The sequence below is a fragment of the Hypanus sabinus genome, chromosome 16, assembly GCF_030144855.1.
Source record: "Hypanus sabinus isolate sHypSab1 chromosome 16, sHypSab1.hap1, whole genome shotgun sequence".
NCBI lineage: Eukaryota > Metazoa > Chordata > Chondrichthyes > Myliobatiformes > Dasyatidae > Hypanus > Hypanus sabinus.
The window spans coordinates 60,883,653-60,903,263 of record NC_082721.1 but is presented as its reverse complement, the minus strand read 5'-3'; the positions used below and the strand labels follow the sequence as shown (position 1 = coordinate 60,903,263).

The 19,611-nt window shown below is 41.3% G+C and overlaps 1 protein-coding gene across 2 annotated transcripts in view; it reads left to right on the top strand.

Moving 5' to 3' along the window:
- The first annotated feature begins 1,140 nt into the window (after positions 1-1,140).
- The window catches only part of prkcsh (protein kinase C substrate 80K-H), a 106,561-nt gene continuing 88,090 nt past the window's right edge, over positions 1,141-19,611 (top strand). The window contains exons 1-3 of one of the 2 annotated variants that reach the window (XM_059991896.1): positions 1,141-1,444; positions 15,517-15,636; positions 19,482-19,577. In XM_059991896.1, the coding sequence (XP_059847879.1) occupies positions 1,336-1,444; positions 15,517-15,636; positions 19,482-19,577 (325 nt within the window). In that variant the 5' untranslated portion in view covers positions 1,141-1,335. The remainder of the gene's footprint in view (positions 1,445-15,516; positions 15,637-19,481; positions 19,578-19,611) is intronic. The other variant, XM_059991897.1, reaches the window with a different exon arrangement.

Genomic DNA, 19,611 nt, shown 5'->3' with positions numbered 1-19,611 from the left:
GATAGGATGTAAGTGCTGTTGGATGATAGTCATTTAGGTAGATTGCCACATTCCTCTTAGGCACCCGTATAATTGAAGCCTGCTTGAATCAGCTAGGTACCTCAGACCACCAAAGAAAGAGGTTAAATATATTCGGAGGAAAGATGTGGTGGCCCTGCAGGGGGTGCCGAGGAAGTCTGCAAGAAAGATCTTAGGAATGGAAACCTAAAGAGCATTGGATATCTCAGGGCCTTACTCGAGTTCGGAAGGGTGGAGGGGCATCTCTATGAAACCTGATGAATATTGAAAGTTTTTAACTGGAGAGAGTGGTTGTGACATAGGAGTAGAATTAGGTCATTGGGCCCATTGAACCTGCTTTGCTATTTCATCATGATTGATCCATTTCCCTCTGGACCCCATACTCTTGCACTCCCCCCATAATTTTTCACACCCTGAATAATCAACAACCTAGTAACCTCTGCCTATAATACATCTGGCCTCCACATCTGAGAGGATGTTCCCTCCAGTGGGAGAGTCCAGGGCCAGAGAGCACAGCCTTAGATTACAAGGACGTCCCTTTAGAACACAGATGAGGAGGAACTTCTGCAGCCAGAAGGTGGTAAACGAATGAAATTTATTGCCACCAATGGCTGCAGAGGTCACATCATCAAATATATTTGATACAGAGGTTGATAGAATTATGATTGAAATCTGCAGAAGCAGGGATGGGGTTGGCGGAAGAGGTAAAGGGCTAAAGATGAAACCAATCTCTTCCCAACTTCTAAGTTCATCCACCCTCCCCTCATCTACCAGCTTGTACTTCTTGCCCTCACATTCTTATTCTACCTTCTTCCTTTCCTGCCCTGCAGAGATGCTGGCTGACTGGTTGAGTTATTTCAATATCTTGTGTGAGAAGCCGGAATAAACTTGACTTTCTATTGGTCCGAATGGGCTGTTTCTGTGACGTATTACTCTATTTTATTTTAGTCTACTTCTTCCCATATCCTTTTTAACCGTGAGACCTTCCTCCTCCGTTTCTTTTTCCCTCTCGATGCCCCACACTGATCCATGAATGAATGAATGAATGAATGAATCAATCAGGGTGGCGGAGGGAGGCGCATGCGCGGCGCGGGGCGGCCAGGCACAGCGTCCAATCAGGTGGCGCAGGAGCGGTGATGACGCGTCACCCGGGCAGCGGCTCATTCGGAGGGCGGTGCGAGGGTCTCCGGCACTTTGGTTCGTCGTTGTAACGTTGCCCGGGGTTTTAGTCGATTCTCCCCTTTGCCCTCATCAGTCCCTCCGCTCGCCCGGGCATCTCGCAGCAGCAACAGCCGTTTGGAGTCGCTCACTGATCGGATGGCGCTTACATCCGTGCTCGAGGCCCCGAGCCTGGGCCTGTTGCTGTTACTTGCCTTGGGCACCAGCGCCGTGGAAGTGAAGCGGCCCCGCGGCGTCTCTCTCTTGAGTGAGTACCCGGCGCAAATCGTGCAATGTACTTCATACAGCGAGCTCCAAACCTCGCTTTTAGTGACCGTGCAACAAGTGTTTATTTTAAAGCGCGGTACCTAGCAACACATTTAAAATTTAGACCAATTGTTGGAGAATACCGCTGCTGCAGGAAATGGTGAGGGTCCAATAGGGCAATAAAATGCGGTACAGCTAGTTCACACTGCAGCTCCTTTGGAAGGCAATATAAAATGTGGTGGAAAATTCCTGTATATATTCTTAGTTTCAACAACAATTATACTTTGGATACAGTGTAGATATTGGCAAGCAACAGTATGAGGAATTAGTTTAGTTAGATACAGCAGTTCCCCGCAAAGCATAGAGCAGTACAGGCCCTTCGGCCCACAATTTTGTATGAACTAACGAAATTAGTAAATAATGAATACAAGAGATTGTGCAGATGCTGGAAATCCAGAGCAACACACACACGAATGCCGAAGGAACTCAGCAGGGTAGGCAACGTCTCTGCAAATGAATAAACAGTCGTTGTTTTGGGCAGAGACCCCTCAGGGCTGGAAAGGAAGGGGGAAAACACTAAAATTAAAAAGATGGGGGAAGGGGAAGGAGGTGATAAATGGGACCAAACAGGTGGGAAAGGGCTGGAGAAGAACTATTCTGAAAGCAAGAGTAGACCATGGAAGGAAGGGAAGATAGAAGGGCACCTGGGGAAGTGATAGTCAGGTGAGAAGTGAGAGGCTAGAATGGGAAATTGAAGAAGATGGAAGGGGTGAAGATAAAAAGAGAAAAAATCATGTTCATGCCATCAGGTTGGAGGCTACCTTGATGGAATAGGTGGTGTTGGTCCACAGCCTCATCATGGTAGAAGGTAGGAGGATCAGCATCTCGTATTCCATTTAAGTAGCTTCCAACCTCATGGTATGAACATTGATTTCTTCGACTTCCTTTAATTTCTCTGCCCTTCCCTCTCTTTTTCTACCCCCCCCCATTCTGGCTTCTCACCTGGCCATGACCTCTGTTTGGTTTCCCCTCTTTCTGTTTCTCCCATGGTCCATGGTCCTCTCCTGTCAGATTCCTTCTTCAGCCCTTCACATCTTCCTCCACACACCCTCCCTCTCATGATCAGGTCAGGCTTGGCGGGCCAGATGGCCTACTGCTGCTCCTATTTCTTATGTTCTTATCTGTTTTTATCTATCACCTGCAAGTTCATGCTCCAACCCCTCCTCCAAACCTTCCTTTCTAAACCTGATGAAGAGTCTTGGCCTGAAATGTGGACTGCTTATACCATTCTATACATGCTGCCTGACTTGCTGAGTTCCTCCAGCATTTCATGTATATTCATCAAGTTTTCCAGCTTCTGCATAATCTCTTGTGTTTATGAAAAGAAAATTGTTACGAAGCGTGTAAGCGGTGTTAAAACAATGTTTCACTTTGGCCACTTTGTTCAGTGTATGCATAATTAGCCTTTGAATTTGTCATATCTAGATGTTACTGGGAGATCAAGAGCCACACAGCCAATTTTAGTGCTTGACATTGTCAGTAGGGAAAATAGTTCAACAGTTTAAACAAGAAAAAAATCTGCAGATGCTGGATATCAAAGCAACACACACAAAATGCTGGAGGAACTCAGCAGGCCAGGTAGCATCTGTGGAAAAGAGTAAAGATTTGATGTTTTGGGCCAAGACCCTTCATCAGGACTGGAATGAGAAGGGTAGAGATGAAAGGTCAAAGTAAGAAGATAGAGGGGAAGGGGAGGAAGAAGTACAAGGTCATAGGTGATAGCTGAAACCAGGAGGAGTGAAGTAAAGAGCTGGGAAGTCGATTGGTGAAAGGGATAATGGGCTGGAGAAGGGGGAATCTGATAGGAGAGAATAGAAGGTCATGATAAAAGGGAAGGAGCACCGGGGGAAATGATGGGCAGGTAAGTAGAGGAGGTGAGAGAGGGAAATGGGAATGGTGATTGGGGGGAAGGGGAGTTATCAGAAGTTCGAGAAATAGATGTTCATGTCGACAAGTTGAGGACTACCCAGATGGAATATAAGGTGTTGCTCCTCCAACTAAAGTTGGGAATGGGAAGTAGAATTGAAATAGGTGGCCACTGAGAGATCCCAGGTGGATGGAACATGAGTGCTCGGCGAAGTGGTCTCCCAGTCTATGTTGGGTCTTGCTGATAGACAAGAGGTGACAATTGGGAGTACTGGATACAGTAGTGCACCCCAACAGAACAGGTGAAGTGTCACCTCAGATGGAAGGACTGTTTGGGGCCTGAATGGTAGTGAGGTAGGAGGTGTAACACTTGTTCTAGGAGGAGACCAGGAGGGAGATCAATGGGGAGGGACAAATGGACAAAGGAGTCACATAGGGATCCCTGTGGAAATTGGAAAGTGGAGGCAGGGAGGGAAATATGCTTGGTGGTGGGATCCCATTGGAGATGGCAGAAGTTACCGAGAATTACATGCTGTACAGAGGCTGGTGGGGTGTTATGTGAGGATGAGGAGCCCTGTCCCTGGTGGGGTGGCAGGTGAATGGGGTGAAGGGAGATGTGTATGAAATGGAAGAGATGCGGATGAGGGCAGCATTGATGGTAGAGGAAAAGAGCCCTTTTCTTTGAAGGAGGACAGTTCATTAGTTCTGGAATGAAAGGCCTCATCCTGAGAGCAGATGCGGTGGAGTTGGAGGAATTGAGAAGGGGATGACATTTTTACAGGTGACTGGGTGGAAGAGGTAGCTGTGAGTATCAGTGGGCTCATAAAAGAAATGAGTAGATAAATTGTCTGAAGAGACAGAGACAGAGTGATCGAGAAAGGGGAGGGAGGTGTCAGAAATGGACCAGACAAATTTGAGGGCATGGTGGAAGTTGAAGGCAAAGTTGAAGTTGACGAGCTCAGCATGGATGCAGGAAGCAGCACCAGTGCAGTCATTGATGTAGCGTAGGAGAAGTTGGGGAGTGATACCGGTGTAGGCTTGGAATGCTGACAAAAGGCGGGCATTGCTGGGACCTGTGCAAGTGCCCGTGGCTACATTTTTTGTTTGAAGAAAGTGGAAGGAGGCAAAGGAGAAATTATTGTGCGTAAGGACCAGTTCTGCCAGATGGAAGAGTGGTGGTGGTTGGTTCTGGTGTCCAGAAAGAAGAGGAGGGCTTTGCTGCCTTCCTGATGGGGAATGGAGGTATATAGAAACTGGGCAACTATAGTGAACATGAGATGGCCAGGAAACTTGAAGTCATTTAAAAGATCAAACTGCATATCAACTGCAAATGTTGGGTTTTGGTTGGGTGTACTAATGAAATATTTCTGTTTGATTTGAAGCAGGTGAGCTGAGGCAGCCTGACTCAGAACCATTCAGATCAGATGAGATGCATCCTGATAGGTGGCACGGTAGAATAGTGATTAGCGCAATGCTTCATAGTTCAAATATGTTGTCTATTGTTTTTCACTGATATTGTATTTACAACATTGAAAGTAGTCACAGTACAGTACATGACCTTCAGCCCACAATGTTGTACCGACCTTTTAACCTACTCTTAAGATCAACTTAATCTTTTCCTCCCAGATCAACCTCCATTTTTCTATCATTCATATGCCTGACTTTTTCACCCAGTTTACCTGTGAAATGCTCCACTTTATACTTTCCTCTGATCACTTTAAGATTATGCCCCCTCGTATTAACCACTTTTGCCCTGGGGAAAGTCTCTGGCTACTGTCTGTTTCTAAGCCATGTCGACCAAGTCACCTCTCATCCTCCTCCACACCTACGAGAAAACTCACTCAATCTTTCCTCATGAGTCATGCTCCTTAATCCAGGCAACATTTCAGCGAAGTCTCTAGTGTGGTATGGGAAATATCCCAAGTCCTTCAGAGTCAGGTTTATTACCACTGAAATGTTATGAAATTTGTTTTGCAGTGGACTAAATAAAAATTACTGTAATGAAAAAAAACATAGTGCCAGCAGGAGAACAAAAGAGTGAGATTGTGTTTGTGGGTTCATGGACTGATGTTGGAGGGGGAAGAAGCTGTTCATAAAATGTTGAGTGTGCATCTTCAGGCTTTTGTACCTCCTCCCTGATGGTAGCCATGAAAAGAGGGCATATTTTGGATGGTGATGGTCCTTTTTGAAAATCTCCTTGATTGTGGGCAGACTAGTACCTATGATGGAGCTGGCTGCGAATACATAGTTTTTTCCCTTGGCTTGGATTGAAGTGTAACTAACTTTATTCATCAACAGACTGATATTTTAAAGTTTCTGTTATGTTTTGTAACTTGCATACAGACATCCACAGCATAGTACATTTTGAGTGTCCCTTTTAGGCCTAAAGATTTAGTTGATGTGGATGATTTCTTACTCTAGGGATAATGCTTCTCTGGACAAGGTGGATCACTGTACTTGGCAGGTGAAACTTGTGGCCATGAAGCAATCTCAGGCTCTGGTGCCGTCTTTATGCTGGTTGTCGGAGATGACTCAAGCTGCAGGAAGTAGTTCTGACAGTGGTAGCTACCTTCATTTTTCTGTTTGTGCATTTTGATCTTGAGAAGGTGCATTTAGTTAACTGGAGTATTCTCTTATCCTTCATTTTGCTCCCCTTGCAACCTGGTCCCTCTTGTAGGTTTCCTCATCCACAACATCTGATGAATCTTGTTTTCGTATCTTTAATGACAATTTTCTTTTTGGCCTTCCATTCATCTATCTGAGCTTTGGTCTTAGTGTCTACTTTCACAAGCAGCTTTTTATCTCCCATTTGAAGTTCATGCAATAACGTTAATGCTCGCAGAGTAAATTCTGTTTCTTTGTACTTACAAAAGCCGAATGCTTACAAATTTCCTGAAGCTCCTTGAACTCTTCCAGCTTAAAACCAAGCCGCATTTTGTAAGTAACTGCCTGATAAACATCAAAAGCTTTCTTAAATACGTTGTCTACAAAAACTGTTAGAGTCTAGCCGCTGCTTTTGGCGCTTTCACACTTACTCTGAGCAACATGGCCCTTCCTTGGTCCAGTATGCTATCTGACGAGAGGCACACGGTTGTTACCAACTCCTGTTTGTCCTCTGAGGAACAGTTCACAGTGTACACCATGGAAATAGTTGTGGCATTATTCAGTATCCTTAATTCACTTTCAGTTGGCTTCATTGTAGGGGATGTGGCATGCAAATAGTGGATGGATCTCCGATCAGGTTGTAGTTGTCTCAGGCAGTCATGCCCCCACAATGCTGGCCCTCCTGTTTTGCCATATATAAGCCTAATGTGGCTTGTTGGTTGTACTATGTCACTGTCATGAATGTCATTCCCACAGGAGTTATCTTTTCTCCAGTTCAAGTTCTTTGTTGAATATCTGCAGGCTTCAGTTTCTTCGAAATGCCATTCACTGATTTTGTGTAATGACTGAAACAGCTGAGCCAGTGTCCAATTCCATTATAATTAATCTGCTGTTCACTTCTGGTGTAAGCCATATTGCTTGTCTGTTAGTTTTCACATTCTAAATCTCAAGGCTACTTACCCAGTCTTGTGTCACTCATTTTCAGATTTTTCATCAACAGCATGCAGATTAGTGCTGTTCTCTGTGCAGACCATTTATATTTTTGTCTGCCCGACATGCTCTGTGTGTGTGTCCTACTTTGTTGCATTTTCTGCAAGTTTCACCTTTAAACCCGTGTTTGTTTGGTGTATATAAGCCCTTGCCTCAACAGAAACACAATTTGTTCAGACATGCCGTTTTTTCTGTTTAGACGTTATAAAATTTGTTCGTGCCCACTATCTTTCTTGATTGCAGTTCAGTTGCATCTCTCTCTGTGGTTTCACTGAAACAGCAATTTTTCTTTTAAAATGGGAGTTGTGCTTCAGTTAGGAGTCATTTTTGAATGTTTTTTTTAAGATTTGATAAGCAAAACGATCTCTCAGTGAATCATTAAGCCCATGACCAAACTGACAGTTCTCAATTCAGCCACCTATACTGAGATGGACTTCCTTTTGATTCCGCTTATGAAACCTAAAGCGTTCTGCAATCATTAATAGCTTCAGTTTGGTTGGTGCAGTCAAACTGCAAAGCAAACTGTATGCCTTTAAACCCAATGAACTCAGCAAAATTGGTACTCATTTCTCATTGGCTATTTCATTTGTTTTCAAAATACTGTTGAATTAGCACAGTATACATATTCCATTTACCTTGTGTATAATTAAATGCGTCAACCTTTCTGCTGTAGCCAGCCAGTTATGCTTTTCTTTATGATTATCAGCAGGTATTCATGCTTTATGAACCTGTGAATTCTTCCATTTTCAGACTTAAAAAAAAACTCGATTATGTCTTCCCTTCCAAAGAACTTGTGTTCTACTTTTTGTAACTCAGGTTCATTTTAAAAATACCTCGTCACCAATGTTATGTTTTTTAACTTCAAAATATTAAAACTAATTCAAAGGAAGACACAGCAGTCTGGGAATGTAGGTTTAACTTTTAAAATAGGTTACAGAAAGAAAACAAGTTACCAACCCTTCCCCCCCCTCCCCTTAACCCCTCCCCCTAACATATCCCTGTAGAAAAAAGAAAGAATGCCTGGATATCGGAAGATCCCCACCTGCTCCTTGGAGTTCATAATAGCTTTAATATGTATATTCATTTCTTTCCCCAGATAACCAATAATTTTATCTTCGGAGCACCTATATATTTAATCCTATGTTTTGTAAATAAGGGCGCCAAATTTTCAGAAATATTTCAAATTTATCTCTTAAATTATAAGTAATTTTTTCAAGTGGAATGCAGCTAAAAATTTCATTCTTCCAACAATCTATACTTAAGTATGAATCCGATTTTCAAGTAACTGCAATAGCCTTTTTGGCCAATGCAATTTTTATGAATTCTTTCTGATATTTATTCAATTTGAATTTCGATTTTATCCCTTCAATATCGCCTAGTAAAAGTAATGTTGGATTATGTGGAAGTTGTATTCCAATAATTTGTTCCAATAAAACTCTTACATTTGTCCAAAAAGGTTGAATTTTAAAACGGGACCAAGTAGAGTGTAAAAAAAGTACCAATTTCTTGATTACGTCAAAAACATTGATCAGATAAATTTGAGTTTAATCTATTTATTTTTTGTGGTGTAATATATATTTGATGTAAAAAGTTATATTGTACTAATCTTAGTCGAACATTTATTGTATTTGTCATACTGTCAAGACATAATCTTGACCAACCTGTTTCATCAATTTTAATACTCAAATCAGTTTTCCATTTTTGTCTTGACTTATGAATTCCTTGTTTAATTGCCTGTTTTTGAATCAAATTATACATACCAGAAATAATTTTTTTAAATTTTCCTTTATGAATTAAAGTTTCTATTTCATTAGGTTTCGGCAATAACATTGTTTGACCCAGTTTATCTCTTAAATAAGCCCTTAATTGGAAATAACAGAAAAGAGTGTTATTTGATATTTTATATTTATTCTTTAATTGGTCAAATGACATTAATATACCTCCTTCAAAATAGTCTCCTATATATCTAATCCCTTTGTGAAACCAGTTATATAAAAGTTGATTATCCATTGTAAAAGGGATAAGTTTATTTTGAATTAAAGGTTCCCCTGGTTCTCACCTATCACCCTACCAGCCTACAGATCCAACGTATAATCCTCCGTAGCTTCCACCACCTCCCACGTGATCCCTCCACCAGCCACATCTTCCCCTCCCACCCCCCCACTCTCAGCTTTCCGCAGGGATCACTCCCTATGCGACTCCCTTGTCCATTCATCCCCCCCATCCCTCCCCACCGACCTCCCTCTGGGCACTCATCCCTGCAAATGAAAGAAGTGCTACACCTGCCCCCACACCATCCCAGGCCCCCGACAGTCCTTTCAGATGAGGCATCGCTTCACCTGCGAGTCAACTGGGGTGATATACTGTATCCGGTGCTCCCGATGTGGCCATTTATACATTGGGGAGACCCGCTGCAGACTGGGAGACCGTTTCGCCGAACACCGGCACTCAGTCCTCCAGCAGTGGCGGGATCTCCCTGTGGCCACACACTTCAATTCCACAGACCACTCCCACTCTGACATGTCTGTCCATGGCCGCCTCTACCGTCAAGATGAGGCAGTGCGCAGGTCGATGGAGCAATACCTTATCTCCTGCCTGGGTAGCCTCCTACCTGCTGGCATGAGCATCCAACTCACAGACCTCCGTTGATACCCCTGCCCCCCCTTACCCCCATCCCTATCTATTATTTCAGTCTGGTTCTCTTTCTCTTTTTTCTCCCCTCAATGCAATCTCCCCCCAGCCCTACCTTTCTTTCTCTTTTATTACCCATAATTCTCCACCTTCCCCCAGCCCATTTCCCTTCAACCTATCACTTCGCTCTCTACTTTATCCCTTCCCCCACTTCTTATCTCCCCCCCCCCCCCCCCTTTGACCATCCCATGTTACTTCACTCCTGATGAAGGGTTTCGGCCCGAAACATCGTCACTACCTCCTCCCATAGATGCTGTCTGGCCTGCAGAGTTCTGCCAGCATTTTGTGTTTTTATTTATCTCCAGCATCTGCAGATTCACTCGTAATACATTTTGTATTTTAATTGGTAAAGTTTTGTTGACCAAAATTGCAACCTCCCTCGCTTTTGAATTAAATGAAGCTGTATAACATTTCTGACCCAATCTCTCTTTAATTTCTGATGTTCTATCTCTGTTAAATGTGTTTCTTGTATAAAAGCTATATCTATTTTCATTTTCTTAATGTATGTTAAAATTCTTTTTCTTTCCACCCATTCTTAAGCCCATTAACATTAAAACTTAAAAAATTCAGTAAATTAGTCATTATTTTTAACAGGGCTACTCCAGTCTATAATAATACATAATATTTCAATTCTCATAGTACCTTGAGGAATTATTTTAAAATTCTCCGTGTTGCTATGTGTCTCCCCTCTGATCATCCAGGCAAAGAAAGAAAGATAAAAGAAAAATAGATTATAAAGAAAAAAAACAAAAAAACCCCCTGCTAATGTTGTGAATGAAAAAAAACAACATTACCCCCGTCCATTGTGCGGGTCATGGCAAACGCCATGATTACACACGTGAATCCCATAGCGATCGATCCAAAGTTCCCCCAGCTCCCCCGTAACATGAAAAAGTATATATAAGAGAAGAAAAAATAATATCACTACTCTCGATTATTATTTCTCAAATTTTTACCTTTCTCCCCCGTATCATATAATTAAAAGTATATTTAAATATTCTTCTGTCCTTAATGTCCATCAACTCACTTCAGTATCCCCGTCTTCATTTTTAATCTGTTTCACTTTTAAATCTTTACTGTGTCTAGTGAATATTTGGGAGTTCTTGTGCAAACTTCTCTGCATCCTGATGATCAGTAAAAAATCATCTTTTTCCATCATCCAAAAAAATTATCAGTGTTGCCGGGTGGCGCAATATAAATTTATAACCCTTTTCCCATAAAACTTTTTTCGCTGGGTTAAATTCCTTCTTTCTCTTCAAAAGGTCATAACTTATATCAGGATAGAAAAGAACTGCTTTCTCTTCTATCATGAATGGTCATTTCTCTTTCTGGCACATTGGGCAGCCGCCTTCAGGATCTTTTCTTTATCTTGATATCGTAAGCATTTTAATCAAGATTGGTCATGGGTTTTGATCAGGTTGAGGTTTTGGTCTTAAGGCTCTGTGGACCCTTTCAATTTCAATCAACTGGGTTCCCTCTTCCATTTCCAAATTTTCTGGGATCCATTTTTGAAAAATTTCTATTGAATCCTCTCCCTCTATCCCTTCTTTAAGACCAACAATTTTAATATTATTTTGTCTACTAAAATTTTCAAGCTCATCTATTTTTTCCAACAGTCGTTTTCTTTCTGATGTCCAGGCAAGAATATTATCTACCATTTTATTCACTCTCTCAATAGTGTCTCCCGTTATTTCTTCCAGCTTTTTAACTTTCTTGCCCATTTTCTCCTGTTTTTTTGCCATTTTATCAAACATAGTCTTCATATTTTTAATATCATCTTTTATTATTTTTAATGTTTTTAATTCTTTTAATTCACACATTATTTGTGCCAAAGCTTCTCTTAAGTGTGAGGTTATCCACTTTGGGAGTAAGAACGAGAAGGCAGATTATTATCTGAACGGTGTAGAGTTAGGTAAGGGAGAAATACAAAGAGATCTAGGAGTCCTTGTTCATCAGTCATTGAAGGTGAATGAGCAAGTGCAGCAGGCAGTGAAGAAGGCTAATGGAATGTTGGCCTTTATTACAAAGGAATTGAGTACAAGAGCAAGGAAATCCTCCTGCATTTGTATAGAGCCCTGGTGAGACCACACCTCGAGTATTGTGTACAGTTTTAGTCTCTAGGGTTAAGGAAGGACATCCTGGCTGCAGAGGAAGTGCAGCGTAGATTCACGAAGTTAATTCCTGGGATGTCTGGACTGTCTTACGCAGAGAGGTTAGAGAGACTGGGCTTGTACATGCTGGATTAAGGAGATTGAGAGAGGATCTGATTGAAACATACAAGATTATTAAGGGATTGGACAAGATAGAGGCAGGAAATATGTTCCAGATGCTGGGAGAGTCCAGTACCAGAGGGCATGGTTTGAGAATAAGGGGTAGGTCATTTAGGACAGAGTTAAGGAAAAACTACTTCTCCCAGAGAGTTGTGGGGGTCTGGAATGCACTGCCTCGGAAGGTAGTGGAGGCCAATTCTCTGGATGCTTTCAGGAAGGAGCTAGATAGGTAACTTATGGATAGGGGAATCAAGGGATATGGGGACAAGGCAGGAACCAGGTATTGATAGTAGATGATCAGCCATGATCTCAAAATGGCGGTGCAGGCTCGAAGGGCCGAATGGTCTACTTCTGCACCTATTGTCTATTGTGTATGTCTCCAGAATATCTTCAACCTCCAATCTTTTCCTGTTCTTCTTTTACCTCCTTATCTTCATCTGTATGTTCCAGAGAATCCAAATCCACCTTGGGTTCATTTTCACTTCTGCTTCCAATCGTAGCTGGGATTTGTAATTCAAATTGCTCACATTTGCGCATGCCCCTTCCTGCGTGCACGCGCAGTTCCTGTTGTTCCTTCTTGGAGACTGTTGATGTTGTCGCCGATTCCTGTTCTGTATTGCCAGAGGTGAGGTGCAGTTGATGCAGATGCAGTTGGCTTCTTCATGGTGGCCGGACCAGCTTGTACTGTCTTCAAAGTAGAAGTTTTCTTCTTTGTCTGTTTAGGAGGCATATCTAAGGAAAATCCTGAGTAGTTTAGACATAGTCTTTAGAAAATATTTACCAACTTTTCTTCGATTAAACATTAATTTATTAGTTTTTTTACGGGAGAGCTGGATTTCCACGTCTCGATCCTACGTCATCACGTGATGTCTCCCCTAGGTTTAACTTTGAGTTTACTATAAATGAGGCAGATGAGTATCACGTGGTAACCTGAGCTCACTGATTGTACTATTGCCTCTGTCAGAAAGTTCCATTCCAACTCCAAAGAGTCCAGCACATAGACAGTGTTCCGTATGGTACTGTGAAAAGTTCTGGCCTTTCAGTGAAAATGTCACAGTGAGATCATGTATGCCAGTTCAGGTTGTAATATAGGTTATAGTCGTGCAATCACTTCATTCAAATTTGATCTATTGAATTCGTCAGATCCAGATGTTACTGAGATATTGGTGGGTCTTCAGGTGGCTGTTGAGGCTGACTTGGGATCCACATGTTCTGATGCAGTGCGAGCAAGAGTAAATGGCAGCTGTGGTTAGTAGATGGTCTTTTTGTTGTTCAGTCTCTGCTTTCACAGCTGCTGCTTGTTCTCTGGCCCAACAAAGATTGCTGTCAAGGTAGCACAGCTCCCTTTTGAACAAATTTCCTGCAGGTGTGTCTATTGAGTGCAATGTCTCCTCAGCTTTTGGATGTAATGTATTTATTTGGCTGATTTTGATGTTATTTTCGAAGCATTTCTTTTGCCCACCAGGGTCTCGCTGACCTTTTAATATAGAGTAAAGGATCTGTTTGGAGACGACGCGAGTTAGGCATCTGGATGACATGACCATGGGAGTTGGTGTTGCTTTATCATGATGGGGGTCAGAATTAGAATTGGGTTTAACATCACTGGCATATGTTATGTAATTTTTTAACTTTATGGCAGCAGTACTTGATAAACGTAGAGGAGAAAAAATTGATTTATAGTAAGTGCGTTTGCATGTGTGTGTATATATTTAAAATAACTAGTGTGTAAAAAAAAATGTAGTGAGGTAGTGTTAATAGGTACATTTAGAAATCAGATGGCAGAGGGGAGGAAGCTGTTCCTGATTGCTGAGCATGTGCCTTCAGGCTTCTGTACCTCTTTCTGTTGATAACAATGAGAAGAGGGTATGACCTGGGTGGTGAGTGTCGTCACTGATAGTTGCTGTCTTCCTAAGGCATAGCTCCTTGAAGATGTCTTTGATACTACAGAGGCTAGTACGCATGATGGAGCTAACTAATTTTACAAGTTTCCGCAATTTCATGTTCTTGTTCATGTTGGCCTAACACTGGTGTTAGTGTACCTGTCCTTCCAGCTGATCCTCAAAACCTTTAGTAAAGATCTTTGGTGGTAGTGCGACAGGACACAGGACAGCACTGGAAGATAAAGGACGATTTCTGTATGCCTGGATATCACTTATTCTCCTCCACACCCCCCCCCGCCCCCCCATGGAGGTTTGGGGATCTCATAGCAATGTACAAGATTCTAACAGGACTGCACAGTGTAGATGCAGGAAGAATGTCTCCATTTGCTGTGGAGTCCAGGACCAGGATTCATGTTCTTTAAGGATAAGGGGTGAAATTTTAGACCTGAAATGAGAAGATTCCCCCTCACAGATGGTGGTGACCCTGTGGAATTACCTACTGCCATGATGCTATGTGCCTGTGATGCTGCCACAAGTAAGCTTTTTATTGCATATGTGCATACATGGACTTGTGCATATGACAATAAATGCGACTTTGTCTACCAACCAAATCATTAAACATATTCAGGAAGGAATAGAATGTGTTTCTAAAGATTGCAGGGAGTATGGGGTGATGTTTGTGGTAGGGTACTGAGTTTTGATTCTTGGCCATGATTGTGGTCAAATGGTGGTGCAGGCTCAGATGGTGGACTTCTGTTATTCTATCTTTCCAGAATTAAATGTTCTGGAGGCTTTTCAACGTGTTAATTGTCTGAGGCACTTACAAAAGTGACTGTACTTCATAAGTGTTTTAATGTAGTTATAGATTACCAACCATATTGAGTAAGTTGCTAAATTAGCTACCATGTGAGTCAGTTAAAATGGTGCTGCTTATCAGGGACAATGGCATTTACAGACATTCAGTTGGAACATAGAATGGTACTGCACGATCATAGGAATTTTGGTCCACAAAGTTATGATGAGCTAGTTAAATTAGCAAATATATGCTCAACTAAACTAATCTCGCCCCTGGCTACACAATGTCTCTGTCCATCCATTTCCTGCACATTCATGTGCCTGTCTAAGAGCCTCTTAAACATCTCATTCATATGCTGCCTGGGGTGGTGATGGAAGCAAATGTTCCAGGCCAATTTTCAGTTGGTAGTGTGGTGTATCTGTGTCTTGACAATCTAATGTCTAGGTACTGCACCAATGAAATGTGGTCTTTATCATTACTGGCTGCGAACCAAGCCAGGCTTTCATGCATCAGAGCCATTAAGACAAGTAAAGTTGGATGAAAAATAACCAGTATGCATTCGAGGAGGAACTGTATAAATGCTTGAAGGGAAAGTAAAGGTTGTAAAGGATCCTGATATTGACCAGTATGCTGTATGAGGATGGATACTGAGAGTTGGTAGCTGTTTTTCCAATACTACTTGGCTGACTATTATTTGACGTAGGATATTTGCATAAATACCAGTAAATCCCCTCATAATGACTGAAGATTGTAGTTCATTAGGAGAAAAAGTAACACTTCAGCCTTCCTGAAGTTTTAGAAGGTGTGGGGAACACAGACAATTGTAATCTTTTTCAGTTACGATGGAACTAGTGGGAAGAATTGCATGGGGGATAAAATCCAGACTTTTCACCTGTAACTTGTAGTCCTGTTCTAGTAGATCAGCAGTTTTACGAGGAGAACAAACCATTTACGTGTCTGGACGGCTCGAAAACCATTCCATTCCATGAGGTGAATGATGATTACTGTGACTGCAAGGATGGCTCGGATGAACCAGGTTAGATGAATTATTTTAAAATTGAACTAAATTGAAAGTTTGATTACCTCTGCATTACTAATTGAGCGATTCATTCTTCATTGTGTATGTTTATGTGTTAGTGTATTGTACAGATGACTCCTATGGTGGGAGGTAGATGGCGGGTGATCATTGTTTAGTAAAATAAGAACCTTTATTACATTTTTCTGTAACTCAAAACCACATTTATATGCACATCAAGAAACACATTTAAAAACAATAAAGTTTGGATAACGTGATGTCTTCAAGGGCGATTTTCTGTAATTTGAATGGCCTTAACACAGTGTAGTCTCCTGGTGTCAATAAAATGGAAGACAATAATTTCTAAGATTAGTATGTTATTAAAAGAAGTTTGTCCTCTATGCCTACTTGTTAGTAATAAGATCTATTAATAATTTCTTGACATGTTTCTTTTTCTGAGGGCAGTTGGTGTGCTAATTTCTAAAGCATTTGATGGGCACAGGTTGTAAGTGTATCTCATCTGCAAAAACTAATTTTATACCCAGTGAAATATATTTATATTTAACATAGCTTATGAGCTAAGTGTTTCAGTGATCTATGTAGGAGAACTAAAGAAACTTGTCACTTTTTGTTGCATAAATGTGGGACCAGTGTTGTCATTAAAATTTGCATTTGGGGTACATAAAATTTCAAGATTATATTGCATCTTGAATTATCTTAAGTTCCTTCTTGAAGTGTTATCCTTAAACCAGTTTTTTGAAGGTGGTGTTCTTATTAAGTGTTGTTAGCAAATTTATTTTTGGTGAGAATTCAGAGTGTAAGACTGTCACTTTTAAGTGCAAATTTAATTTGCCTGTGCAGATTTGTTAATGTACCAGTTTATAAACTTGCCTGTTCCACATGGTGCTGCTGATGGTCATCTAAAGTGATGGAGCTGTGAGCCTGTTTTGTCTCTTACTGTGGGGAATAGTCTGAACAGCTGCATAGAGCCAAGTATGATGTTTCTTAACTCAACGTAAATCTTCTGGAATTTGCCATCATCTGGAACTCGGTGCCAGACACATAGATGGGGCAAAATTTATTGGGTGCATTCAGGAGAGTTTCTTGATGTAGCTTATCCAACAAGAGATGGGGACCTCCTCAAGCTTGAATTGGGGAATGAACCTGCCCTTCAGTGGGAGAGAATTTTGGGAACAGTGATCATAATTCCCCAAGTTTTCAGATGTGGTTAAGACTCAAACGCGAGAGAGTCTAGTTATGACAGTGTTGGTCATAGATGGGAACATGTGTTGGGTGCAGTTGTTAATAGGAAAGGCCACATCTGACATAAAGGTTGGCTGGTCATAGTTCAGGATCAAAATGTTCCTCTGAGGCAGAAATGCAAGGATTGCAAGGTTTGGGAACCTTGATGAGATGTGTTGTAAATTTACTCAAAAAGCAAAGCGAACCATACATAAAGGTCTAGGAAGTTGAAGTTGGTTAGATCCTTAGAGGAATATTAATTAAGTGGGAGAAGGCTTAAACAGCAAATGCAGGCTACATGACTCACTGATGAATGGGATTAAAGGTTATTTTATACATTAAGAACAATAGGGTAACAGGACCGGATAGGATTACTCAGAGGCCAAAATTATGCCTAGAACCAGAGGCAATGGCTGAGGTAAACAAGTACTTTGCATTGGTATTTACCAGGGAGGATAGCGAGATAACAGATAATCCAGGGCATGTTGATATCGAGGAGGAAATGATGTTGGGTCTCCAGGCTCCATTGCACTCTTTATCTTGTGCACAGACCTTTAGCTCCTTCTGTATGGCCAAATACCTTGCCTCTCCTGGTTCACCTTCATTCACGCTGTTTTTTTTGCATCAGAAGCCCTTGTGTTTATCAAATACTATTTCCCTTTTGTAAAACTGTTAACTACATGACTGTTACAATTTTCCAATACCAACTAAGTGGATTCCAGGGATTTCCCAGTGACGGGAGCAGATCTATTGTGAGCTATGTCTCACTATATTAACTAAGGCTGAATTTTGTCTTTTGCCATTTGTTCTGAGGTTGATTTATAAAGAAATACAGCAACACCATTTTGAACTGATCAGGGGTCATTTTTCCTATTGTCCTGGCTGATTACATTAATACTAACATTGTTTTTTTTTAAAAAAAGGTATCTCTGCTGACTGGCAAATTCATACATGCTGATTATCTTCTGTATTTCCACATTGTGGTTGTATTTAATTGTGAAACGCTTAAAGAGCTCCCGAGGTTGTAAACAGCAGTACATGTTTCCCCGCTAGCCGAAGGTAGAGCATTCCTATGAAACGGTTCGTAAGCCAGAATGTCTTAAAGTGAATAAGCAATTACCTTTTATTAATATGGGAAAAATTTGTGAGACCCAAAGAGACCCAAAGAATAACTTATAAAATCATGCCAAATAACACACAAAACCTAAAATAACAGTAACATATAGTAAAAGCAGGAGTGATATGATAAATACACAGCCTATATAAAGTAGAAATACTTTTCTGCAATCTTTGCAGTACTGTCTAGCATAGCGAAAATCTCACTACGTAGCACTATTAGTGTAGCGGAAGCAGTCTCTCCAGTAACCTTTAAGCTATGAAGCTGCCATATCATACTAAATAACACATAAAAATACACAGCCTATATAAAGTAAAAATAATGTATGTACAGTGTAGTTTCACTTACTGGAATCAGGAAGACTGCAAGCACACTGATGATGATGTGTTAGGTTGAGTTGTTGGAGGTTGGGGTGCTCGGCAATTTTTTCCAATAAATTGCAATTTTGTAACAGTTAAACACTTGCTTATATGAATAACCACCTTCTGTAATTATTTTCTTCAGTTCTGCTGGGAACTTTTTGGCAGCTTCAGTATCAGCTGAAGCACTCTCTCCAGTAAACTTTAAGCTATGAAGCTGCCCTCACCTCAGAAACTGATCAAACCACTCACGACTATCTTTAAATTCCACTTTTGCAACACTTTCATCACCATCGTCTAGTGCTTTCTGTTTCAGCTTATTAAAAAGACTGATTTCTCCTGAGTATAAGATAACTTAATGGAACACTATGCTTTGTACACCCATCAATCCACTCAAGTAACAGACTTCCCATTTTATCCATTATTGGATGCCGACTGGTGTACAAAAAAGAGAGACCACATTGTTACGAGCAGAGCCAGCAGTAACATCGGCAGCTTTCAGGATTCTTTCTCTCTGCGTATAAATAGTGTGAATGGTGGACAGAGGCAAGTTCAACGCGCGGACGATGTCCTTACTTCGTTCACCACAATCGAAACGCTTAATTATGTCTAGTTTTATGCTAAGTATAACACCCTTACAAGCTCTTTTAGGCTTTTCCGATACCTTAGAACTCACCTTGCTAACGGATGCACAAAATAAATCAACGTAAAGCACAGATGCTCACAACCATGTGTTTAAGCAATGGCGGCTAGAATGAGTTCCAGGTGAGCAGCTTGGCTGTTTTTTTTCGCAACAGTGAAAACACCTGTTAGCGAAAACAGGTAACTAATGTAGGTCTTTCGTAACAGCGAGGTGTCATAAAGCGAACATTTGAAAAATGTGGGCCACCTGTATATAAATCCAGCCTGTGTACACCAGCTGCCTGTTGTTGTGGTAGTGTGGTGGGTAGATTACAGGATTCTCCTCCTTTTGGGCCATTTAGTTATAGATACAAAATCAAATGCCAGAGCAGAATCAGTGGACCAAATGAATTCATTGTAGAGAACCTTCTGCAGAGAGTCTGGTCCTTTTTTTGAACTCCCTTTATGGAATAGCTAACTGTGCTTTGAGTGAGTTGTTAATACCTGATCTGAATTCTCTTCACTAGGAACATCAGCCTGTCCAAATGGCAACTTCCACTGCACCAATGCAGGCCACAGACCTCGGTACATTCCCTCTTCCCGTGTGAATGACGGCATATGTGGTAAGTGCTCTTATAACTGGTGGGCAGAAATAGA